General features: G+C 39.4%; 1 protein-coding gene across 16 annotated transcripts in view; it reads left to right on the forward strand.

The window, feature by feature from the left end:
• Positions 1 to 27,587, forward strand: part of RAD51B (RAD51 paralog B) — a 329,833-nt gene that overhangs the window by 155,697 nt on the left and 146,549 nt on the right. For all 16 annotated transcript variants that reach the window (XR_015741000.1, XM_087921704.1, XM_087921703.1 and 13 more), the window contains one exon: positions 14,757 to 14,835. Coding sequence is in view for 15 of the 16 variants with exons in the window: in XM_087921704.1 (XP_087777830.1) it covers positions 14,757 to 14,835 (79 nt within the window). In the remaining variant the exon portion in view is untranslated. The remainder of the gene's footprint in view (positions 1 to 14,756; positions 14,836 to 27,587) is intronic.

Raw genomic sequence — 27,587 nt, forward strand, 5'->3', positions numbered from 1 at the left:
TGATAGTAGTTTTTGGCCTACAGAAAAGAAAATCCCACTGAGTTTGATCAGTTTTTCTGGATTGTACATGCGTAAAAATTATAGCAGCTTCATCTGTGACACTAGATCTGTTTGTTTAATTATTTTGTATTTTGATCAACTCAATTGGCATATAGTTTAGTGGACTGAGTGCAACAGGCAATGACCACAAAAACCCAGTTCACCATTTAACGGATGTTTGGGTCTACTTCAGATCATTATCTTTCCATCAAAATCAAGGTTTCCTAAATTTGAAATTACTATTTGAATAAAAATGAAGAAGGTAGTGTTAATGAATTCATACAGTACTGTATTTCAAGTTATTCACAACACATGTGGTGTTTTAATATGGTCAAGTAAAATTAGATCAGTACATAATACAGATGGACATTTCCCTCAATGTCTCTTTGTAAATCATTGTTTTCCCCAATGGAGTTGATTTATTGGGAAAAGTTATATCTTTGTTATGTGTGGATCATTAACTCTTACAAGCAAAACTCTTATTAAAAAGATAAATATTTCCTTGCTTATCAGCTATCTCTATGCTTACACTATTTTAATTTGAATTCTTTTCCTTTCATTACTAGCCAATACCATACCAGTAGATCTGCTTAATGTTTTGATTTTCCTGTAGCTGTAGGAGAGAATGAAGGATTAAGACTATAACAGGGCATCCATTTTGATGTAGAGCTTTATCAGTGATGGATCCCACCCTGTAGAAGACTATGTTCCTAAAGATTTGTCAGGTCTTACAATTTGGAGATCGACAATGAATTGATGAATTCCTCCTGCCTCTGGAAATGAGAATTAAATTTGTGTGTCATTCAGTATTGATAGTAGTGCAATTCAGATGTTTGGAAGGTTTATAAAGAGGTTTATGTAGTTATAAAAGAACCTGGGGAACAGAAAGAACTCATGTGTAGGTCAAAGACTAAGAGAAAGACATGACCTCAGCCTTATTGACACAGTACATTCTAGAAAACATCAAAGCAAAAACACATTTTTATTTCCATAGCCCATCCTGGCAAGGTAGCTAAAAAAAGTCTGTTCGTTAAAAACTGCAGAAAGGTATAAGAGAGTCAGTGGCATTGTATACATTCCTGGTAATTGACCAACATACTTTCTAAGGTTATTTTCACTTTCTAACTAACTCTGAGTCTAGACTAGAACGGAAATAGATAATCAATTTAACCTGACAGTTATCCTTTCTATCTATTGCCTTGCATAGAAAGGAGTCACCTAATTATTGTCCACAATGTTCGAGTACAATATTGTTTTCCATTAATGATCTCCCAGTAGGGACTATTCTTTACCTCAGGAAATACTAGGTAGTCTATTCTACTGCTTTTGATCTTGATTGGGTTAAAATACCTTCAGCTATAATTTCTTGTTAAAAGGACTATACTGTTAAAAAGAAGGAGTTATGTATTTCTTTAGAATTTGGCTTGGTAGAGTGTTTTGCTTCTTCATCAGTATTTACGGTCACTGTCTGACATAAATATACATCAACAAATGAAAAACTCCCCCACTTTCCCACCCCCAATTTTGTTCTATGCTGAGGGGAATACTTGGCCTGGATTCCTTTACTTATCTTTGCCTTTTAATGTATTCCATTCAGGCTCAGAAATGTGTGTTTTTCATATTGCTGAGTTAATTTTTTTGTAATCATACAGAATGAGGGTTATGACTGAATTTTGGAAAACATCTTGTTCTATGCTAAAATCATTTGGCAGGCAGTCCTGTGGGTAAAAATATTTGTACTGTGGTCTAGTGCTTGGATAGTTTTCTTGGCAAGAAACTAAGTCCCACAACTTTCTACTTCAGACTGTTATTAATGTAGGTTAGAGATGCATGCATGTGTTTGACAGAGTTTCCATTATCCCTCACAAAGTCAAATGGAGAAATGTTAATATGTTGTGTTTTTATGCCTATTCCCATAAATGTTAACTTATCAAATGAAAACTGCCAGGAACTTACAGGTTGAGGGGAAAGAATTACATATAAAAATTTATGAGCTAGAAGTCAAAAACAAAGAAACACAGCAAACAGAGTTTTACACTAAGAAGGATATTAGGGGACAGGTATATACATAGTGTAATATGATTACATATTACGTATGATTATACATACAGATGAAACTCAAAAAATTAGAATATTGTGCAAAAGTTCATTTATTTCAGTAATGCAACTTAAAGGTGAAACTAATATATGAGAGAGACTCATTACGTGCAAAGCAAGATAGTTCAAGCTGTGATGTGTCATAATTGAGATGATGATGGCTTACAGCTCACGAAAACCCTAAATCCACAATCTCAGAAAATTAGAACATTGTGAAAAGGTTCAATATTCTAAGCTCAAAGTGTCCCACTCTGATCAGCTAATGAAGCCATAACACCTGCAAAGGGTTCCTGAGCCTTTAAATGGTCTCTCAGTCTGGTTCAGTAGGAATCACAATCATGGGAAAGACTGCTGACCTGACAGTTGTGCAGAAAACAATCTTTGATACCCTCCATAAGGAGGGAAAGCCTCAAAAGGTAATTGCAAAAGAAGTTGGATGTTCCCAAAGTGCTGTATCAAAGCACATTAATAGAAAGTTATGTGGAAGGGAAAAGTGTGGAAGAAAAAGGTGCACAAGCAGCAGGGATGGAGAGGATTGTCAGGAAAAGGCCATTCAAAAGTGTTGGGGACTTTCACAAGGAGTGGAATGAGGCTGGAGTCAGTGCATCAGCCACTACACACAGACAGATCCTTGACATGGGCTTCAAATGTCATATTCCTCTTGTCAAGCCGCTCCTGAACAACAAACAACGTCAGAAGCATCTTACCTGGGTTAAAGAAAAACAGACCTGGTCTGTTGCTCAGTGGTCCAAAGTCCTCTTTTCTGATGAGAGCAACTTTTGCATCTCATTTGGAAACCAAGGACCCAGAGTCTGGAGGAAGAATGGAGAGGCACACACTGCAAGATGCTTGAAGTCCAGTGTGAAGTTTCCACAATCTCTGTTGATTTGGGAGCCATGTCATCTGCTGGTGTTGGTCCACTGTGCTTCATTAGGTCCAGGGTCAACGCAGCCGTCTACTAGCAGATTTTGGAGCACTTCATGCTTCCTTCCACACATTAAGCGAGCTTTATGGGGATGCTGACTTCATTTTCCAGCAGGACTTAGCACCCGCCCACACTGCCAAAAGCACCCAAAGCTGGTTCAATGACCATGGGATTACTGTACTTGATTGGCCAGCAAACTCGCCTGACCTGAACCCCATAGAGAATCTATGGGGCATTGCCAAGAGAAAGATGAGAGACATGAGACCAAACAATGCAGAAGAGCTGAAGGCCTCTATTGAAGCAACCTGGTCTTCCATAACACCTCAACAGTGCCACAGGCTGATAGCTGCCATGCCATGCTGCATTGAGGCAGTAATTGTTGCAAAAGGGGCCCAAACCAAGTACTGAGTACATATGCATGCGTATACTTTTCAGAGGTCTGATATTGTTCTATGTACAATCCTTGTTTTATTGATTTTCTGAGATTGTGGATTTGGGGTTTTCATGAGCTGTAAGCCATAATCATCTCAATTATGACACATCATGGCTTGAACTATTTTGCTTTGCATGTAATGAGTCTAGTTCATATATTAGTTTCACCTCCTAAGTTGCATTACTGAAATGAATGACCTTTTGCGTGATATTCTAATTTTTCGAGTTTCACCTGTACTCGTACAAATACAAACAAAAATTATAATATATTGGTATAATAGTTGATACTGTTGTATTTGGTACTGTGGTTGTAAGATGTTTTGAACATAAAAAAAAGACATGGTAACCCCTCTTTGCACATGAAAAAGACATGGTAACCAATCAGAGATTGGATTAATAAAGTTGAAGAACAGAATGGCACTTGATCTTTGAATCTTCATTAAAGTATTGTCCACCTTTCTGGTGGGACTCCTACCTATCATTCCCCAGATGTGTTTGATCTTTAATTCCCAGAACGTCTGGTTAGCATGAACAAAATAATGCGTCCAAACTGGCTGAATTATGTTCTAAGAAAATTAGGCTGCATTTTAATTCCAATATATAAGCATTACTGTTATAAAGTGTTTGGAGAGTTAAGCTATTATCAGGAAAGAGCAGGGGTGTCAAAGTGGCGGCCTGCAGGCTGGATGTATCACACGCAGGCCAGGCCCAACCCAGCTCTGTGAAGGGGGAAATTGTCGCAAAATGTCATGACGCTGTGAGTTTGACACCCTTGGGAAAGAACATTCTCAGTGAAAAAATATTGTAATCATTTTTGCAGTGTACACTGTGTTAATTTGAAGGAAGGCAAGCTTGGCAAAAAAATCCTTTTTTTTAATCTGCAAGGAGAAGCACTTCAGTAACCTATGTTTGTTCATGTTGCTATTCTTTATTCTGATCACTACCTGAAGTAGGGATAAATATATCTGAGTGGGATGTTTGTTAAAGCACCAGTGCAACCTATGTACTACCAGTATTTTTATAATTAGGTTGGATTTATAGCCCACTTCTGACAAAGAGCCCACAAACAGCCATTGCCAGTGATTCTATAAAACCAGGAAGAGAGAAAATCCCTTCACAAGTAACTTCCGCTGGTCAGGGTTTTCTCATAGGATGGGGTGATGTATGATACATTTAGATTGCCCTGTAAATGGTTTTATTTAATGCTGACCCATTAACCTGGTTTTAATTAAAGCTTTTGTTAACTGTACTTCTCTTCAGAGGGCTATAATTTCCATTGCAGCATGCAAAAAATAAGTGTGTGGTTTTCTTATTTGGAGACAAATTCTGACATGTTTTTCCTGGGTTAACAGTGCTAGACCACAAATACCTTTTCGACTATGTTATCCAAAATACACTCTATAAGTCCCTCTGAAAGTCATCGTATCTATTTTCCACAGAACAAAAATCGAACAAATACAATCTAGAAAAATATTCTTTCAACTATATGTTTGCAGTTAGGGTATCTGTTTTGATACAGCAGCTGGAAAAATATTCATATCATTCTTCTTTTTTGTGCAGTGTAGACTTAGATGGGTTAGATGCAGGAGTGGACTGCTACTGGTTTGCCCTGGTTTGGGTGAACTGGTTGTTAAATCTGTGGCCAGTTCAGTGAACCAGCGAATCCCACCCCTGGCTGGCCCCGCCCAACCCTCTCATCCCCTCCCAGGAGTCCCCATGTGGCCTGGGTTTTTTTGGCAGCAGTTATTAAGGTAATGCCACAGATATTAAGTGAACCCATTATTTACACTGGGTGGTTTTTGCTGGAAACTGGACCCAAAAAAATGTCATAAATCACAGTCATGAGACCATAAGACAACTGTGTTCAAAATCTGACCACATGACTGTGGGGACGCAGGCCATCTGTTAGAACTTGGAATCCAGGTTCTGAGTATCTTTTTTTTTTGATAGGTGGGGTCCTTTATAACTTTTAACAGTTGCTAAGCAACCAGTTGTAAGTCAAGGACTATCTTTAGTCATTCCACAACTGGGCTTCAATGTATTCTGCATGAGGCTGTTTTGAAGCTACAACTGATCCATAATGCAGTGACATGGACAGTGATGGGCTCCACAAACTTCAGTGGTTTCTGGTGAGCTTCCGGGTAAAATTATTATTATCTATAAAGCCCTTCCCGTCATAAAGTTTGGTCATTTGAGGGACCATCTGCCTTCCATAGTTTTTGCCATTCAGTAAGATCAGGCACATTGAGCTTACTTTAGATTTCAAAATGTAAGCTGTCCGGAGTAATTTAGAGCCAGATAACTTCTTAAATAAATAGTGTGAACAGAGTTCCATACATCTCTTTCAGCAATTTACTTTGGGTTAAGTGGCTTATAAATATATTTAATATTATTATTAATTTCAATAAATCATTGCTATATTGTATCATTTTAAGTTTCTTATATGATTTATTTTGGAAAACCCGTTTCTCATTCCTTGCCTATGTGTACAGATAGTCCTTGACTTACGACCACAATTAAGGCCCAGAAAGTATGTTGCTAAGTGTAAATTTGTTAAGTGGATTTTGCCCCATTTTATGACTTTTCTTGCCACAGTTGTTAAGCAAATCACTGCAGTTGTTAAATTAGTCGCATGGTTGTTAAGTGAATCTGATTTCCCCACTGACTTTACTTGCCGGAAGTTACAAAATATGATCATGTAAACCTGGGACATTGCAACTGTTATAAATATAGACCTGTTGCCAAGCATCTGAATGTAGATCATGTGAATATGGGGATAGGGCAATGGTCATAAGTGTGAGAAATGGTCATAAGTCACTTTTTTTTTGGTCCATTGTAACTTCACACAATCACTAAACAAACTGATGTAGGTCAAGGACTATTTGTACTCCAATGGGAGGTTGAATCTGCACCAAGCACATTCTGAGGTGGAGAATTGCTGATGTACAGATTAGAGCCAATCCAAGGGTGTCTCTTCATCACCCTGACCAGTGGTGGCTAAGCTTTTTGGGCTCCCATGCCGATAATTGTGTGTGTGCTTACCTGCTTGTGCTCGCGTGCCATCACCCAGAAGGCAATGCATGCGCCCCCCCCATGCCTCCTGCGCATGTGTGAGCAACCTGCCGACTCGCATGACCTGCGCTTGTGCGTGCCTCGTGCTTCTGCGCATGCACGAGTGTCTCCTGCGCACCGCCATGCCCCCACACATGCGTGCCAGATATGCAACAATCAGCTGGCGGATGGGTGGTGCGTGTGCATGCGCAGTACATGTTGTCTGGGAGAGTGCTCGCATGCCAGCAGTAATGGCTCTGCGTGCCACTTCCGGCACGCATGCCATAGGTTCGCCACCATGGCCCTAGCCCAAAGGTGTCAAACGGGCAGCCCACAGGCCAGATGCGTCACATGCAGGCCACACCCACCCCAGCTCCGTGAATGGGAAAAACATAGCAAAATGTCATGTGACGACAAAGTGATACGGCGAGTTTGACCGTGCCCAAGACTCTTAAACTCCTGCTCTTTCTTTCTTGCCTTGCAACAGCAGAGAAAACTGCCTAAATCTGTCCATCATCCCACAGTTTCCTATTTCTTAACTGGGAACTTTTCTAAAAAGAAAAAAAAAATTCAGAGAATAGGAAAGAAACCCCCAGGTATTTATTACAAGCTAGAAAATGTTGTGGTTTTAGTGGTGGGGAGATGCTGCTGAGCAGACGTGAGATAGGCAACCACCTTCTTATGGAACTCTTTTTCTTAGTATTTGCTTCTACATGTGATCCAGCACTCTTCTCTCAATTTTATTATGCAGCACCTGGCATTTTTTTTTATTTCATTCCTTTCCATCGGATCATTCTCTCGTTGTTTTTCATCCTCGCTCACCTCGGCATGGGAACCACAGCTTTAGACTACTGCACACTGCTAATTAGCATCATTTCTGCCCACTGGTAATTAGAAAGGAAGAGGAGGAAGACATCAAAGGGCAAATATACATTTCCATGTCTGTGTTGGCTTTCCTGGGTAGGTTGCTCTAGGAAATTCTTGTGATTCTGGAGGTCAATTGAGAATGATTGGGGAAAAGAAGGAAATTGATTAGAGATATGATTCAGGGAAGAAATTAATCAATGAAGATATGGATAACAGAGACAGGAATAAAGAGAAAGAATTGCTTCTTTTACTACTTGCTGCAACAGATTACCCACGAAGGAATGTTACTCCAGACAGGGGAAAATGTTCCTCATCTCTACTTTAAACCTTTTGAAAGCAAAAAACAAAGACAGCTTGGCATGATAATCCATCCTAGGAGAAAATATGCAGCCGAAGGAAGTGGAACTATCATTTTTCCATTCAGATTGTTTATTAAAAAAAAGTATTACTTGTCATAATAGCAATAAAACTTGAACATTTTCCTCACTAAAGTCACAAGAACTAGACTGGTGTTTCTTTTTTTCTTTCTTTACCTACTGCTTCTGTCTTCCTGATTTGTGCCTCCCTCCCTCTCTCTTACACACACACACACACACACACACACACACACACACACACACACGCTTTAAGCAGAAGACCAAGGAGTTGGATATTCAGATAGACAGATAAATTTCCCGTCTTTATTATTTTTTTATTATTTCTATTTTTTCCAAGATCTGACAAGATCCACATAGCAGCTTTTTTCTCTGGCCTGAATCAATGCATTACTTAAGAGGGTGGCAAACAAAAGGTGCTACAATCTCCCATATGAAAATTGTACTTGTTCATGATCAGGCATAGAGAGGTTACATCTGATATCTTATTAAAATACCAACTATATTCACATTAGAGGTAAGTATGCAAAATAGCAATAGAACTTAGACTTATATACTACCTCACAGTGCTTTACAGCCCTCTCCAAGCAATTTACAGAGTCAGCATATTCCCCGCAACAATCTGGGTCCCACCGACCTTGGAAGGATGGAAGGCTTAATCAACCTTGAGGCACTCAGACTTGAAATCCTGGAGTGAGCAATGAGTTAGCCCCGCAGTACTGCATTCTGACTACTGCTCCACCATGGCTCTTTCTAGGAATTTTAATTGTTCTCATGATGAGATCACTATTGTTGTTTTTTAAATGACCAGTTTTTTAATGTGTCAAGGACAGTGATCAAATTTCTATCTGTAGCTTTAGCCTACACAAACCAACTGGTACCTCGTTCTTAGTTTTGAGTGACTTTATTTTATGTCATTTTTATGCATGCACTTTTGTTGTTCTGTGCATTTTAATGTACGTTGGCTTGGTTTCGGGCTATAAAGCAATAAATCAATCAATAAAAGCCATAAAACAATGAATAAACCCATTTGCTTTTTTGCTATCACAATTTGTCATTGTAATCAACTCAGCATATGAAACTAGAATATAATTACAGTACAGTAAAGAATGAATAATTGTCTCTAAACATTTGCAAGTGAGGACTCTGATACCTATTTAACTTAATATCCTTTTATGATGGAAATCAGCCATTTTTATGCTAAGATCATAAACAACTCTCCAGAGCAGACATGGTTTTTCATCTTGCTTCAGTCATTTATTTATTACAATTTTCTGGCTACCCTTCACCTGTCTTTGATCTACTTTTATAATGGTTTCATTCCGTTTGAAACATATATGCTGTTACGTTGAACTGACTGGAACGGAAACTTGGACTTTGTGGACAGTATTGTTTGTTTTGTTTTAATTATACTATTAATTCTTAATCCTGTTCTTACATCAGAAAATTTTATGTCTTAGAAAAGAACTGTCCCATAAGATATCTTTAATTATACATATCCTTTGTTGATTTTGTTAATCTGAACTGAAATAAAAAGTAAAGGCTATTTGAGTTGAACTCTACTTCTTGGCGACAATAAAGTAATGATTTGCCATTTCTGTCTTTTCAGTCTAGTTTGTACATATAAAATTATCCTGTGATAACCATCTTTTGGGTACTGTCTACTTATGCCTGCAGTTAAGTGCATATTTGAATGCTCCTCCAACACCAAAAATTCAGTTCAATTTAAAGATACTGTTTTCTGGTGGAGGGAGGGAGAGGAGAAATCTGTCTTATGTCTTCCTGCTTGACATTTTTATATGCTGGAATTGTTTGCAATATTACTTTCCACATAGTTTGAAATGGTTTCGTAAAATTGTTCTGTCCGTCCGTCTGTCTGTCCGTCCGTCCGTCCGTCCATCCATCCATCTATGTTTCATACTTCCTAAACCACCAAAGACAAAAGGAGGGCTCTGATGACACTGACCAATCCCACAACTATGTGCTTCTTTGGGGTCCCCACACAAGGACGCAGAGCCATCTTTTTGGTTATTTTTCTGAAAATGTAGTTGGATGCTTTTTCCTTTGGCAATTATCCAATTAATAATATATGTACCTCTTTTCAAAGACTACTTGAATTTTTAAGAGTTGTAATAGCTACAATCTTCTTGCAGTCTTATTTGTATGGGGTGGCAGCAAAATTATATCAATTAGTGTGATGTATCTTAAAGAGGATATAGGTAGTTCTTGCTTAATGACTCTTAACGGGAACTGGAATTTCCATCACTAAGCGAAGCAGTCATTTGGTGAAATATCACAGGGCCGCATCACTTAGTGGAGGCAGTTGTGGTAGTCCCCAGTGCAGTTGTGAGGCTCTGCAATAACCATAACTTCAAGGACCAGTCTTAATTATCATTTGTTCAGCACCATCATAACTTCAAACAGTTGCTGAGTGAATGTTCATTAAAGGAATTCAAGAGTGTGATTGTCACAGTCAGAGCTAAGTGAACAGCAATTCATACAGAAAATAGAGCTTTCTGTTCAAGTCTTGTGAAGACTTCTGTAGGTAGGATTGCACTTATTTTATATCCCGGGAAGCATGTTATTTGTATGTGTTTGTCATTGCAAAAAGTTTCCCCAAACTAAAGACATTACAATACAAATGAGTAAATAAAATAGTAATGTTATTACTATGGACAATAATACAACACAATCACCAGGTTATTCAATAGAAAATGTTGCAGAAAAATTATATATTTACACCCACTGTCCTCTGCTACAGATGATAAAAGAGGATAATATATCAGTTAGATTATACATATCTTCTTGGTTGCTTGCCAAGTAGTGTGTCCTACCTGAATATTTACATTAAAGGCTTTTGAATTAAGTGAGGGGGCACATTGCAAAGCTTTTATTACCAAGAATGCTTCTGAGCCTCAGTTGAGTCCAAAAAGTTTTCAGTAATAAAGGCAGGGAAGAAGAAGGAAGGAAGGAAGGAAGGAAGGAAGGAAGGAAGGAAGGAAGGAAGGAAGGAAGGAGAGAGAGAGAAAGGAAGGAAGGAAGGAAGGAAGGAAGGAAGGAAGGAAGGAAGGAAGGAAGGAAGGAAGGAAGGAAGATGACTGGAAACTAAAAGGGAAACACACATACAACAAATAGTCAAGATCAAGGACTTCATTGGAATGCCCTTGGAAGTGCTGTGGATTGTCTCTGGGATGGATTGAAGGCCATTTGTCTATAGAGTCAGCAAGCTCTGGACCCAACTTGATGACACTTAACTAAGACCCTCACTTTTGAGTAAAGATTTCTGCATTATAGACATACAGTATTTCTTAAAGAATGAGCTTGATCCTGGTGTCCCAGTTGTCTCTTTTTTTGAAGGAAATATAGTAATTGTCCTAAGGAAGGGAAGACGCTTACATTGCAGGTGTCCACCATGAAGCATGTTGTTGCACTTGCCTCCTATCCAGAGCTGCCTTTGCTGGCATTACAGGTGAAACTCGAAAAATTAGAATATTGTGCAAAAGTTCATTTATTTCAGTAATGCAACTTAAAAGGTGTATCTAATATATGAGATAGACTCATTACATGCAAAGCAAGATAGTTGAAGCCATGATTTGTCATAATTGTGATGATAATGGCTTACAGCTCATGAAAACCCCAAATTCACAATCTCAGAAAATTAGAATATTGTGAAAAGGTGCAATATTCTAGGCTCAAAGTGTCCCACTCTGATCAGCTAATTAAGCCATAACATCTGCAAAGGGTTCCTGAGCCTTTAAATAGTCTCTCAGTCTGGTTCAGTAAGAATCACAATCATGGGAAAGACTGCTGACCTGACAGTTGTGCAGGAAACCATCATTGACATCCTCCATAAGGTGGAAAGCCTCAAAAGGTAATTGCAAAAGAAGATGGATGTTCCCAAAGTGCTGTATCAAATCACATTAATAGAAAGTTATGTGGAAGGGAAAAGTGTGGAAGAAAAAGGTGCACAAGCAGCAGGGATCACCGCAGCCTGGAGAGGATTGTCAGGGAAAGGCCATTCAAAAGTGTTGGGGACTTTCACAAGGAGTGGAATGAGGCTGGAGTCAGTGCATCAAGAGCCACCACACACAGATGGATCCTGGACATGGGCTTCAAATGTCATATCCCTCTTGTCAAGCCGCTCCTGAACAACAAACAACGACAGAAGCATCTTACCTGGGTTAAAGAAAAACAGACCTGGTCTGTTGCTCAGTAGTCCAAAGTCCTCTTTTCTGATGAGAGCAACTTTTGCATCTCATTTGGAAACCAAGGACCCAGAGTCTGGAGGAAGAATGGAGAGGCACGCGCTGCAAGATACTTGAAATCCAGTGTTTCCACAGTATGGGTTGATTTGGGGAGCCATGTCATCTGCTGGTGTTGTTCCACTGTGCTTCATTAAGTCCAGAGTCAACGCAGCTGCCTACCAGCAGATTTTGGAGCACTTCATGCTTCCTTCCACAGACGAGCTTTATGGGGATGCTGACTTCATTTTCCAGCAGGAGTTGGCACCTGCCCACACTGCCAAAAGCACCCAAAGCTGGTTCAATGACCATGGGATTACTGTGCTTGATTGGCCAGCAAACTCACCTCACCTGAACCCGATAGAGAATCTATGGGGCATTGCCAAGAAAAGGTTAGAGACATGAGACGGAACAATGCAGAAGAGCTAAAGGCCCCTATTGAAGCCTCCTGGTCTTCCATAACACCTCAGCAGTGCCACAGGCTGATAGCTGCCATGCCACGCCGCATTGAGGCAGTAATTGCTGCAAAAGGGGCCCAAATCAAGTACTGAGTACATATGCATGCTTATACTTTTCAGAGGGTCCGTTATTGTTCTATGTACAATCCTTGTTTTATTGATTGCATGTAATATTCTAATTTTCTGAGATTGTGGATTTGGGGTTTTCATGAGCTATAAGCCATTATCATCACAATTTTGACACATCATGGCTTGATCTATCTTGCTTTGCATGTAATGAGTCTACCTCATATATTAGTTTCACCTTTTAAGTTGCATTACTGAAATAAATGAATTTTTGCACGATATTCTAATTTTTCGAGTTTCACCTGTACATTACTCAAAGCAAACCACTGACACAGGTTCCTAAACCAGGTCTTGCTGTGTTGTATATTTGACTGGCATTTTCATGGCCTCCCAGTTGCAAAAGAAATGTGTGGGCTAGAAGATGTCAGATATAAATTGAAAGAGGTTGTTTGTGAGGACAACTCTATAGATGTAGCTTCAAGTAAAATCTGACATACTTTTTTTCAATCCTGGAAGGAGCCTAAGCTCTCCTGTCTTCACACCATATTCAATAGTTGTAGTTCGTCCTACCCCCATTGTTAAAGTCAGTCATTTATCTTTCCTCTCCACATTAGTCTTCAGGTAGACTGTCTGCCATATTTTATTTTTTAATGATACGATGAACATTTATTAAAGTAAACATACATTCATCAAATCTGTCCCCAATATCATCATGAATTCCAGCCAATTATCCCTGAGAACAGCTCAGCATTGCAAACTGAATTGTTTTCTTTCTGTTTGCTTAGAGAGGTATTAAAGTCGCCTTTGTTAGACTATACATACCAAATTCCTGCAACTGTTCATTGTATGTTTTAGCTTCCAGTCCCCTAATCATCTTTGTGATTCTTCACTGTACTCTTTCTAGAGTCTTCACATCTTTTTGGAATCATGCTGACCACAACTAAACACAGTTTTCTAAATGGTCTCATCAAGACAGTATATAGTGCTACTAATGCACCATGTGATCTTGATACTATTCCTCTGTGATGCAGCCTAGAACTGCATTAGCTTTTTTTTTTTGGCAGCTGTAGCACACTTCTGGGTTATACTTAAATGGTTGTCCACTAGAACTTCTAGATTCCTCTCACAGTTATTGCTGTTGAATAAGTAACATCTATTCTATAATCATGCATTTAGTTTTTCTTGCCTAAATGTAAAACCTTACTTTTTTCTACCACTGAATTGCATTTTGTTGGATAGTGCCTAGTGGTCAAGTCTGTCAAGATAGTGCCCAGTGGATCTTGGCACTATCTTTGAAAGTGTTGGCTATTCCGCCCCACTTAGTGTTGTCTGCACATTTGATGAGTTCCCATTCTATCATCTAAATCATTTATGAGTATGTTGAAGAGTACTATGGCCTAAGACAGAGCCTTGCTGCATACTTCCTTCCATATAGATGTACGTCCATTACGCACATAAACCTGAAGGAAGTACTATGGTCTGGTGTATTTTCTTTGTCTTTAAAAAATGGCATGACATCACTGTAATTGAAACAAAATTCTGAAAGAACCAAGAGTGTGCTTTGGATCAGCAGCCTTGCTAAACGGTACCCTTAGGGTTACAAAGTTGGAAATGCCACTGTGAAAACCACAGACTAGGAAATTGCTTTCCAGTGTCTTTCCTTTTTTTCCCTGAGGCAGAAATGAGTGAGGAAATCTGCTTCACATTTGGAATGCATACACATTTAGCAGAAATGACAACAATGGAATCTCTTTAGAATCTCATAAATTATCTCTCTAGAATTTCTAGAGAGTTTATAACATGGGGCTGCTTTGTTTGTTTTGCTTTTATGGTAAAACATGAATGTTTGGCTACGAATGACTAGAAGTGATTCTGGATTCTTACTATGAGAACTCTTTTGTAGGATCCCATTGTACCATATTATTTCTTGGTTTTCATCTTCATGCAGGGTTGGTTAAACACATACCCTGTTGTGTATTTCCGCAAGATAAATAAAAGGTTATGTTAAGACAGGGTAGAACTTTGCAAAGTTTAAATCACTAAATAGAACCTGAAGTAGGATTTCATGAATGGTGGAACAAGCTCTTTGTGGAGCCAGTATGAGAAAATATATTAGAAGTGCTGTTTATCCAGCAGAGTTCCTCTGAGTCTGGACACCTTAATATCACTATACCATATGCGGTTTCATTTTGTTTTGTTTTTGCAGATCCTGGTTGCTAAGACCCCTATTGCTCCATTGACATCTTTCCTGTACGTTATTGAAAATTCTGGTTTGGTTCTCCAAGGTAAGACTACAATAAAATGAGCTTTGTCTTATTGTAATTAATGTGGAAAGCAAGTGCTTAAAGCTGGTGCTTTTCCCAGCCTGGTACTCTCCACATGTTTAATTTGAGCTCCCTGAATTCAACAAAGCTATTTTCCAGAAAAAATGGGAGTTGGTTCAACCCTGGAAAGTGTCAAACTGAAGAACGTAAATCTTAGTTGAATCTAGTTATTTTTAATTGAATTTAGTAAATTTTTCGTATAGGCAAGTCAATATTAGGCATTTTATATTGAAGTTTTCTAAATTCTTGAAACTATGGATGCTCTTGAAATCTTGGTGTTAACAAAAATAAATTTAACTGGGGCAATGGCCATTGTAATTCACTGAGAGTGAGTTGGGCAGCTATATAAATTTTCTTGAATAAATAAATATCAGTATATGGCAGGTATGTAACAGGTGTGATGAACAAGCTGTTGCTTTTACAATAGTAGAGGATCATGCATGAGAATTTGCCTTGGAGAGGTGGCTTAATGTTTCAGTGTTCAGAAAAAAAGTTGATTGTGTAATAATCCAGATATACCATCTAAATATGGGTTATATATGATTGAAACTATAATAATGTAAAACATCCTCATGTGTGCATGTACATTTCTGAACTTTTGCTTTATCTCCGAAATGTTTTCCTGTTGTTTGTTTTCTATATGAATGAGTTACTGTCAATGTCAAAAATATATTTGCTATCTGCTTTCAAAAATTTAACAAAATCGCAGTTCTGTTGAATTATGAGTGGGTTGTTCAGTTATTATTTACCCTTTAGCTTTATGTCAAATGAGTTTTGGGTTCCACATTTTACAAGTGGGATGTGATACCCAAAATAAAAGATCCTGTAACTGAATTGAGAATTTCCCTGACTATTCAGTCGAAACCATCTTATTTATGAGAAGAGCTGATTAAATAGATCATATATTTAAGCAAATGTGAGATTCCTCTATTAAGATACTAGCTCATACAGACATTGAGAAAAACAGAATATTTAATACAGGCTGGTGTTAATGCTTTCTACTAGAAATCAAGCAAGAACACTTTGGGCCTTTAGCACTACCAAGTTACACAGTTAGTCACCATCCTTGAATTGACAGAAAAGTATACCTATGTGAAATTGACAATTCCCATTGCTAATCCATATCCTATCTCTCAAACTTCTGTCTCTCATCTGCCAGTCACCTGAATATTCTCCAAAATAATGTGTGACAAAGCTTAACACATTTTACCTATCTGGGTCTGCCCAACAGGGGGAAAAATATGATAAACCTGTCTCACTCATGGGCTAAGAAAGAATGAGATGAAGGTAACATAATAAGGGCTTGGCAAAACAAACATTGCCAGGACATATTTGTGCTGTGATTAGGGCACATGAGAATACAACCAGTGTATTTATCAGTATCAAATTGTTTATTATCTTTTCCTGTACATTCTTTATGTTGCTTTGGCAACTACCTTTGGATAATCCCTACAGTTTTCAGAAATAGTTGACCATTGCCAGCTTCCTAGTGCTGAAAGTGAGTGACTGGCCCAATGTCACCCAGCTAGTTTCATGACTCAAGCGGGACTAGAATTCAGGGTCTCCCGGTTTCCCACCACTTCCTCAAACTGGCTCGCTGTCTCTTTTTTATGGTCTTGTGCTTAAGTGCAGTATAAAACACAAAAGAAAAAAAATCAGAACATAATTAACCAATAAATAATTGGCAACAATCAGCTCTATGGAGTAGGTTTGTAAATCGCAATTCTGCTGCTGATCTAACCACATATAGAGGTAAGAAATAATAAATACATAAGGTTTTTTCCCAGCCATCTTAAGGAAGTAGGAAGCTTTATGAAAACAAGAGTCATTTTCAAATTGGAAAATGCATTGAGAGGAGTTAGAAGATAGAAACTGCTGTCTACACTGGTGGCAGTGGAACATTTTTGTGGTAATGAATGGGCTCTGTTCCACCGGCTGACTGCAGGAGCAACATTTTCATTGATTCTCTATGGTGAGAGGCAGTCAGTGTCAGGAGAAGAGTACATTCAAAGCATATGACAAAGGAACAAGTAGATGAGTGTGGGAACTGGTGAAGAACAACAACGGTCTGAAAAAACGAACTGGAGCGGGGTGGGGTGGGGTGGAGAGGAATCTCATCATCATTCTGCAAATCAGGGGGCCATAAAGAATTTGATGGTGGAAAACTTACCTGAAATTTCTTTTATGGTGGAAACTTGGAAGGAAACTCAAAAAAAAAAAAAGTGGGGGAAGGTAAAAAGATTGATTTAACAGTTTTGCAGGCAATTCCTCCTGCCATCTCTAGGGGATTAAGAGATGGGGGGTGAAGTCAGGCTGCAGGTTGTTCTCCCTTTGTTCTCTGGCTTGGTGGTTAATAAACCACCAAGACAGGATGAGTAGTTAGGGATTTCACTGACTGCTATTTGATGCAGTTTGAGAGGCTCCTCTGCTATTGTTACAGTTAAAATAGAAAGCAGAACTGTTCTTCGTTTGCAAAAAGTTTCCAAAGTCCCAGGCTGAGAGTGAAAAAGCTATTAACATGGTAATGCAGCCCCATTCAGGGAGTGCATCAAAATCCCCTTTGTTGATGTAAATTGCTACTCTATTGCCTGGTCTCTTTGGATCTCATGGTCTAGGTACAAGCACAAAAAATTGTTTAGTGAGAAGGGAAAAAACTCCACCTCTTATATCATTTTAGCAGATTGCCAAAAGGACCAAGAGCACTGAAGTGAGAGACTTCTATGCCTTTGTAAACCTGAAGTACTCGGGTGGTGAAAAGAATCCAATTATTCAGTTGGTTTTTTTACTGGACCTTTCAGTCTTGAGAAATGCTGCTCCACAATTTGGAGACAAGGATGGTTGGTCAAAGGTTTGAGCTAGATTTGGAACCATGTTTTCAAATGCATTGTGTGAACAAGGGAAAAAGATAAGCAGCAGTGAGCCTTACAGGAATTCCCTAATGCTGCAAAATTCTGGCTTTTAAAATTCTAATTTTCTAGGTATGGTCATTTATATGAAGGGACAAATTAAAAAGCCTGTGTTTTTTTTCTTACATTACTGATCATATCCTCTTATTTGGAATTAAACAGTGTCATTTGAAGTCTGCAAAAGTATCTAGTTCTAAATAAAACTGAACTTCGATTAAACCCATAAAAATATAATTGTGCTCCATGTTCATGTCACTGTTTCTTCCCATTGAGTTGGATTTAATGAGACTAAATGTGTAAATACAAACCTGCTTTTCCTCCTTCAAATCTAGAAAATTGCTTTGCAGTTCTAGTTCTATTTTTTAATATCTTTTTCAACAAAAGCTCTTTTTTATTCATTAGTCAGATTTGATTCTGTTGATGGGATACACATAAGAATAGTTTAGTTCATGCATCAACATTGTATTGAAAAAAGAAATATGTTTATATCAGGAAAGGAAGAAGATATGATTCAAATGCATTTCTGGAAGGTGGAGTGAAAATTTTAATTTTTAAATGTCCTATCTTTAATTGTAGAACCAATATGTAAGCAGATTTTTTTAACAGTTATAATGGCAGTCTTTGTGAAATCTTATACGAGAGTTAGTTCTGATTAGCTGAAATGTAAATGTAATCTGATTTTAATTTAGGGATTATTCTTTTGAGGGAGATTGTATAGCACACTTGATTTATTATATTAACGTGTAGAGATGGAAAATGTAATTTTCAGGAATTGAAAGTATTATTTTACTTACCAGTGATCCCAACTGTGACAAATCAGGTGTGTGCCATTTGAAGTTTTGAAGTAGTTTGTAACCTATCTGACTAAGTGACTCTGTTCTCTGCCAAACTCCTACAGAGGTTTATGGTGACTGCAGTATGAACTCTCCTAATGTCTGTCCGCATTTTTTTCTTCTAATTCTCTTAGTTCTCATATCATATTCACTGGATATATTTCTGTTTCACTTCACTGCTCACCAAAATCTCTTAACAAAATCCAAATAGCCTCAGCATTGCTGGTATACCTTTACAGTGGTACCTTGGTATTCATCATTAATTGGTTCCAGAAGACCCGATAAGTACCAAAAACAATAAATACCAAACAAAAATTTCCCATAAGGAATAATGTAGTGCAGTGTTCCCAAACTTTTTCAGTCCACTGCTCCCTTGGTGCTACAAACTCATCCTCAATGCCCCCTACCCGGGGCGGGATTCAAATTTCTGTGGGCGTGGCCTAATTTGAGGGTGTGGTTTGCTGGTAACGTGACCGGGTGGGGTGTGGCTTGCTGGTCACATGACTGGGTGGACGTGGCTTGCTGGTCATGTGACTGTTGGCATGGCTTGCTGGTCTCGTGACTGGGTGGGCGTGGTTGGGTGACTGGCAAACCAAATACAAGTGGTCCTCACTTAATGGTCGGTTGCTTAGCAAGTGTTCTAATTTATGACTGGCCTTCCGGGAACTACTTGACCTGTTTTTGGAGTTTTGACAGCCATGCACACACATATACACATACTCCCTTCCAACCCTGCTGGAGCAGGTCATTGGACTAGATTGCTCTCCTTTCCCAATGCTGCATTCGGGGCGAGGCCCTGCCGCCCTGAACACAGCGGTGGCAGGGGGAATGTTTGAAAAGGTGAGCAAAGCCGCTCTGGGTTTTTGCTCACTCTGGCTTTGCTCTCCTTTCCCAATGCTGCATTCGGGGTGAGGCCCCGCCGCCCCAAACACAGCGGCAGTGGGGGGATGTTTGAAAAAGAGAGCAAAGCCACTCTGGCTTTGCTTTCCTTTCCCAATGCTGTGTTCGGGGCAAGGTCCCCAGGATCACCCTATTGAACTCCTTGCACCAGAGCGTGCAAGTCAATGGGATGATCCTGTGGGGCCTCGCCTCGAACGTGGCAGGGGTGGGATTTTTTCCCACCCCTGAATTGTGCCCTGCCACTCACCTCCGGCGCCCCCTGCCGGCCCCCTTGCCTCTCAGCGCCTCCCTAAGGGCATTCCTCCGCCCCCCCAGCGGTGGTACCGCCCACTTTGGGAACCACTGATGTAGTGATTCACAAGGCAGCTGACACTGAATAGTTCTAGCTTGTGCGCTGAGTACAAACAATGAGTACTGGGACAAAATTTTCATGTCAAAATATGTTGAGTACCAAATTCAATAAGTTTCAAAGCAGTTGAGAATCAAGGTACCACTGTAGAATGAAAGGCCCTCAGATCCAGTGGTGGGATTCAAATTTTTTTACTACCGGTTCTATGGGTGTGGCTTGGTGGGTGTGGTTTGCTGGATGTGTCTTGGTGGGCATGGCAGGGGAAGGATACTGCAAAATTCCCATTCCCTCCCCACTCCAGGGGGAAGGTTACTGCAAAATCCTTCCCTCCCCACCCCACTAACCTGCTTTCCAACTCTGTTCTCCTGTGCAGGGCAACAAAAGAAGACTCAGCCGATCAGCTGGGACTCAGGAGGCAGAGAATAAATGGGGGTGGGCCAGTCAGAGGCGGTATTTGCCGAACTACTCAAAATTTCTACTACCAGTTCTCCAGAACTGGTCAGAATCTGCTGAATACCAGCTCTGCTCAGATCACATGCCCAGGATGCCAACTGAGTTCCAGGGCTATACTACATGAGCCTGTGTGCCATAATGTCACTAACTGGACAAGCTAATCACAAAGTAGAGATCAGACACAACTCCTGGCAATTCACACAAAATCTAGGTTATCTAAGTAGCAGAGTGCTTAGCTTGAGAACAAATCTCAGATGGAGAGGAGAAACAAACTTTATTGGAAAAATATAAGAAACTTGTTTAAACTACAGTATAGAAAAATAACTGGATGGGGAGAAACCAACTTTGATTAAACCATGTCAAGAAGGAATGGTCTGGAGTTGGGGGGGGGTTTTGGTGATTTATCACTTTTTACTCATGGAATTACATGGTTGTACTTCCATGGACTGAGTTGGTGAGGAATTTGGGGGTCTTCCTGGACTCACAGCTGCTGCTCATGGAGTAGGTGGCTGCCTTGGCTAAGAAGAACTTTCTACAGATTCGCCATCTTACGTTGTATACAGGGCATATTAAGGAAAGGGATTAATTAGGACTTTCCCCTAGCATGGTTTTTCTTCAGTCTCAAAAGACTTCAGTGGCCTGTGGAAAATATCTACCAGTTATTCTCCGTGACTTGGAATGATGCTGTTGAAGAGATGAGTGGCAACAGGTGGCTAGAATGGCAAGTATAGTCCTCTGCCAAAACTCTGTCCAGACTCTGCAGAATCACTCCCATTTTCTGGAACACTGTTCCCTGTAATGTCAACAGGGTCCCAACCTGAGGTGTTTCTGTAAGACTGGGATTTTTCAGCAGGCCTTTGTGACTTGTTGTTTGTGACCCCCACTTCTTGATGTGTGTTGTATATGTGAAGCAGCCAAGAGAACTCTCTGCCATCTTACAGTAGTCCTTGAGTTATAACCAGTTGCTTAGCAATTGTTCAAAGTTATGACAGTCCTCCAAAAAGCTACTTACTACCTGGAGTTGAAGTTCCTGCAGCTACCCTCTCCTGTAGTCACATGATCATATTTTGCATTCTCGGCAGCCAACCCACTTTTATAGCCATTTACAGAATCCCCACAGTCACATCACCATGATTTTTCTGAAAACCAGCATTTATTTTTAGTTTCTAGCAAAAACAAATCCATAATAAATAATGGATTCATGTTAACACATATCCACTTACATTACATTAATTACATTACAGTCACTTACATAATCTCCATATTTACTTGATGACTGCTGCAAAAAAGGTTATAAAATCAGGCATGATCACAGGATGAACCACTTAACAACTTCTGACCAAAATTGCAGGTTTAATTGTGGTTGTAAGATGTGGACTACCATGTACAGTGTTCTTCCCACTCCATTGTTATCATTCATTTTGGGGTTCCTTTTAAATACAGTGGCAAGGAGAAGGTGAAAAGAGGATTTATTTGCTTTGTGTGTGTGTGTATGTGTGTGTGTGTGTGTGTGTGTCTGTCTGTCTGTCTTGTAGGCTCGGAAAAATAATAATAATAAATAAAGTAGTAAATTTTATAAACTGGTGCTGCAAAGTTTTGTCACACAAGGTTAGGAACTGAATATTTTCCTTGCTGGCTAGGCCAGAATGTCCTTGAGCTTTGCTGTGTAAGCAACTGAGGGTCTATTCCTTGGGGTTTTGCATATTTCCTCCAAATGTCCAGGATACAGACAAAAATAGATCTCAGTTTCAAAAGAAAAAAAGTACGGGGAAAAAGTGCACTTATGCTTTAAACAATACCCAAAGTGAAAACAAAACTAAAAAGCTGTTTTGGCTGGACTTCAACTTCTTATGATCTAAAAAAAAGTTTGTCGGTTTAAATCTTAAACTATGTGGGAAAAACCAGCTTTGTCTGGATCCGGAAAGTAAAAGTGGCAAAGAAAAACTTTGAATTTCCTCCTTTGTCTTTACCAGTCTGAACAAGAACAGAACGTAAATAAACAACAAAAATAAATCATTTAAAGAAAAGCATTCTAAATGTCTGGAAAGCTTCTTAACTCTTTTTTGTCTTTTGTTTGACTTTATCCTCAAGTTTCATTTCTATGATATAAAACATAGTTTGCCAGCCTCAGGCTTTGGAATACAATCATACCCTGGCTGAGGATTATGGGAATTGGGAACATGTATTGCAAAGACTTGACTAATTAAGTAGATGTCTCTGTGCTAGGGGTATGTGATTGACTAACAATATGCTTATGTTTCATTCAAAGTATAAAAGTGAGAAGAGTACAGTAAGTTCTGAAATATTAAGGTGCCCGACCAGGAAAAGAGGCCCTGGAGTTACGTTGGGGATCTCAAACAAAAACATCCATTCAGTTCCTGAACTGAATGAGTAAAAGCAGCAATTTGCATTCCTTTTCCAACTTCAGTATTAATAATAGTTTTCCTATTATTTATCAGTGACTACTACTCCAGAATTATTTTGTTCTTTCTCACTTTAATTATTTGATAGTATTGTTGAACTGTTAAATAAAAACAGTGTTTAAGAACAGAATAAAAGTTCATTTTCCTTTCTGTGATAAGATGGTAGATTGTACAATCTGCAAAATATATCTTATCTATCACTATGCCTTTATTTATATCATAAACAATGGGTCTTAATGCTATTTCGATTTTTACATTAAGAAGTAGAGGGAGGAATCTATTTAGAATAGAATAGAATTCTTTATTGGCGAAGTGTGATTGGACACACAAGGAATTTGTCTTTGGTGCATATGCACTTTTCATTTCTCTCTCTGTTCTCCACCAAATATGACTCACACGACTAGAAATTTCTCTAGAATAAAAATGTCTCCACAGCCCTTAATAGAGGGAGTGATCCCTTTGTTGTGCTCTCAAGAATGAATTCCTGAACCTAATGCGCTGTGCTCATCTGTTTTTAGTCAAGTGTTGGAATAAGGACTACCATGAGTTGTCTCCAAAAGGCTTTTACATACAAAGGTTGAAGATCTTATATTGATGCGATCTAGTAATTTGTGCCAGTAAGACCTCCTGGGTGTGGAAATATAAAACAGGAGAATGGATTTAGATATTTGATTGGTGAAAAACCTTCGGATCATTGTATAAAAGCCAAATAAATATATACCAAAAATTATCTACATTTTATTAAGAAATTCATTTAAATTATAGTGACTTTGATAGTTCTTAAGTCAGTATCACTCTCCCTATTTTCTAAGACATGCATTCTATCTTCTTGTATTTTCTTACTAAAAGAATTAAAAATCCAGTTGTTTGATTATTCTCCGGCATTTTGTTTTATTTATTTTATTTATTACCCTGTTTCTCCAACAATACGGCCTCCCCAATAGGAAGTCCCAGCATGTTTTATAGGCATGAAATGAAATTAAGCCCCTCCCCCCAAATTAAGGCCTATATTAAAACATGCGAAATGGGGGGGAATGGTGGGGGGGCTTGCCGTTAGGAAGTACTTTTGTTGCACGCCTGGATATGGTGCTGCCTGCATTGACCCCAATACGAAGTGCCCCACCAACGCCAAGGTCAACATCCAAGCTGTCATCGCCCGCTCGCTCGAAGATGCAAGGGGGGGGAATTAAGTCACCCCCGAAAAGACGACCTAGCCATTTTTGGGGGCTCAAAAAAAAAAAAAAGACCTGGCCTTATTATATGAGAAACACGGTAGATTTATTTGCTACCCACCTCATTCGAAGCGACACTTCATTTTAATTCCTCTGCTGCTGCCAAAAATAGCATTTTAACAAAGAGATATTTTACTTAGACTAGAACAGTTGCTCCCATATATTATATCCAAGTTAAATTCATAATCTTCATACGTTTTACTATTTCCTTTTTGGCTAATGAAAGGGACATGAGGAAAGTTTAAAGATTTTTCGCAAAGTGGAGAATGTAGCACCTTTTTTTACCTATAACAATGCCAGAGTGTTTTACGCCAATCTTTTACACCAATCCAGGTCTAATTTGGTTCCTTCAGGTAGGAACCTCTGGTCAAATTATCCAAATTGGCCTTGCAACACTAGAATTATGGGATACTACATTACAACTGCCAATGATGCTTCAAAGGGAGCCTCTCTGGTAGCTTTGGGGAACTTGCTCTAAGGATGATAGTCTCTCTGGATTTTCAAGGATAATGGGCATCTTCCTCAACCAGTTAGTCTGTCAAAAGTAGGCTTGATTGTACTAACAAACCCATTTATTTTATAGTTTCTGTTCAAAATCTTCTGAACTTTCCTTAAGTCGTAGATCAACAATTTTTAAATCTCAGACCCTTCAAGTAAACAATGCTCTCTATGGAGACCTAAGAAGCACACCTCTCTTGCAACATTTTCCCTCTAGAACAGTGATCGCCAACCAGTGGGCCAGGGACCACTGGTGGTCCACGAGAAAATTTTGGTGGTCTGCAGAGATACGTCAACCCCAAAGCACCCTCCAAAGCAATTAATCCAGGCTGCGCGAGAACACAAGGCTGCCCACCCACAGACCCACGGGAACACAAGGCTTGCGTCGCTTGCACTGCGAACGACATGAGGTAGTGAGGGGAGGGGGGAAAGGGTGCAGGGGAAAAACTTGCCCCACTCACCCCACACACCTTGACTGGCCACCGGGCTGCTTCTTTCCGCTTCTTTCTTCTTCTGTTTTTGGCTGCACACAAGAAAAGCAGCTGCTTTCCTTGCATGAAGCCCAAAAGTCTCTCTCTCTCTCTCTCTCTCTCCCCTGAGAACGGAGCTGGAGACGGTATCCTGCGATCCCAAATAGAGAATGATTGATCGGTAGGAAAATGGGGTGGGGAATTTTCCTGCCAAGTTTGAAGACCCTTGTCCTAGAGCCTGGGATTGCTCCTTCTCTGAATGATTTGCTAGAGTTCTAAGAGGCTCCAGTGCCATGATGATTGATATATTCCATTTCAGCCATTCTTGTATTAAAAATAACTTAGCTATAATTATTTCATTTCTCCAAGTTCTATTATTGGAATTAATCGTTTATGGGTCTGTTTTTGAAGGATAACTGGAAAATGAACTTGGTTCAAAATATTTTCACTGCGCTGTTAACTGAGACCAAGAACATAGACGTACGTTCATTCAGCATAACTCATAATTTTCTTTATCTATTATTAAACTTATATGCTGCCCATTTCACCAGAGGTGACTCTAGGCATCTTAACAATCATTCAATCAAAACGCATTATAAAACATTAAAACAATAAATTGGGACCTTAAATTAAATTTTAAAATTCAGTTAAAATAAAATCAATCAGGATGGAGAGAGAAAAGGAACAAAGTGAATGCAGAGAGAATAGGGGGTGTTAGGTAATCCATTAGCCACCTCCAAAATGCCATATTCCGATTGGGGCCCAAGATCAGTTGACACAGCCATGTCTTCAAGACTTTTCACAGACCCAAAAGTGGCGGGTGGATCTCACCTCGAGGGGCACATTGTTCCAAACAAATGCAGTTCATTTGCTTTTGGCTTATCATATTTTATCAACCCTACTGTGTTTAATATAATGTATGAAACTACCCCTTATCAATGTTTCAAACAATCTGGCTTTTGGTTTTTAATCTGATTAAAGGGATTTTTTTTGCTACATTACCTTTTCGATGTTCTAAGACTGTGATGGTGAACCTATGGCATGCATGCCGGAAATGGCACGCAGAGCCATCTCTCTGGGCACGCCTGCCATCGCCCATTGCTCTTCTGGATTCTGGCGCATGCTGGCCAGCTGGTCTTCACACATGCAAGAGCTCCGGAAACCGGAAGAGCAGCTGATCTTCTGGTTTCTAATCCACATGCACGCGTGAAGACCAGCTGGCCAGCGTGTGCATGTGTGTTGGAAACCGTCCGGCCTTCTGGTTTTGAACGTGCATGCGTACGCGAAGACGAGCTGGCCAGCACGCATGCATGCACAAACAACAGCTGTGTGAAGAGCTGGTGCGCACATGTGTGTTAGAAACTGACCAGCTGGTCTTCATGCGTTCATGTGAATTAGAAGCCAGAAGACCAGATGGCCGGTGCGCATGATTACACCAGGAGCTGCTCTTCTGGTTTCTGGGGTATGTATGGGCGCGCGCACACATTTTGGCACTTGATGTCTTTTTGGTGCGCGCATGCTCCCATTTTAGCACTTAGTGCCAAAAAAGTTCACCACTGTTCTAAAATTACCATCAGAATTTCTCTTTTCAACATTATGCTCAGTTCCATCTGAACTGAGAGACAGTTAAACAAGAGGCCTGGGTTAAAGCTCCCGTATCTGACTACTGCCTTGGCAGCAGTTCTTTCTGTCCTTCAAGAATATGTCCTCTAGAATAATTTTTATTTCATTCTTTCTGTGTGTCTGTTTAATACTGCATCACTGAATTCTTGCTAAGATAACTGGGTAATAATATATAGCAAGCATAGCAGGAGTGTAGAACCACTGTATTTTAAATAAATGCATACATTCAATCATAATTCATGTCCCACCTTCCATACAGGAGCCCAAATAGTTTATACAATGTTCCCTCCTCCTATTTTTGCATACAACCACACTGTGAGTAGTTGAACTGATAGATTGAATGGCCAAAATTCACAGCTGCTATCAGGGAGGGTGAATTACAACTGCATATTGCCAGTAACACTCCAGCCTTTTAATTGTTGTATCACACTGCTTCTCAGATAAACCAATTTCATTTCAAATACCTCTTTCCCTTGAAATTAACATGTAAAAAAAGTCAGGTCTCGCTTGTGAAATTTGATTAGGTCATATATAATTGATTATATGTAAAAAAAAATCTGTATGCTTATACTGATCAAATTCAGAATAGGCTATGAAGCCCAGTTGACAAAATAAAATGAAAACCTCAAAAAAGAGCAGTTGACTCTTTTTCTAATATCAGTTAAGTGGTTTGCTTTTGATATACAGTTTAACTTTTTTGAAGAGAGGTTTCCTGAGACTCTGTTGCTCTCTGAGTAAGTTTTTATGCTTGAGGTTGACTACAGATTGTCTCTGTTGGAAGTGTGACAAGCCACAGGCTAATTTAACCCATATGTTCTGGCACTGCCCAGGAAAGAAGTGGGAGATTGCATAAACATTACTTTATCCACAGGATCTAACTCTTACCTTTAATCATTTAATATTTGGATATGTATCAGCCATCTGAGCACTCCCAAAGAAATACAATGACTGGATAGCTTTAATGGTTAAGAGAATAATCGCCCGATACAGGAAAGGAATGAACACCCCCAAAGAGTAAGCAGAGGT

The sequence above is a fragment of the Pseudonaja textilis genome, chromosome 1 (assembly GCF_049901715.1).
Source record: "Pseudonaja textilis isolate UNSWEBS1 chromosome 1, rPseTex1.2, whole genome shotgun sequence".
Lineage (NCBI taxonomy): Eukaryota > Metazoa > Chordata > Lepidosauria > Squamata > Elapidae > Pseudonaja > Pseudonaja textilis.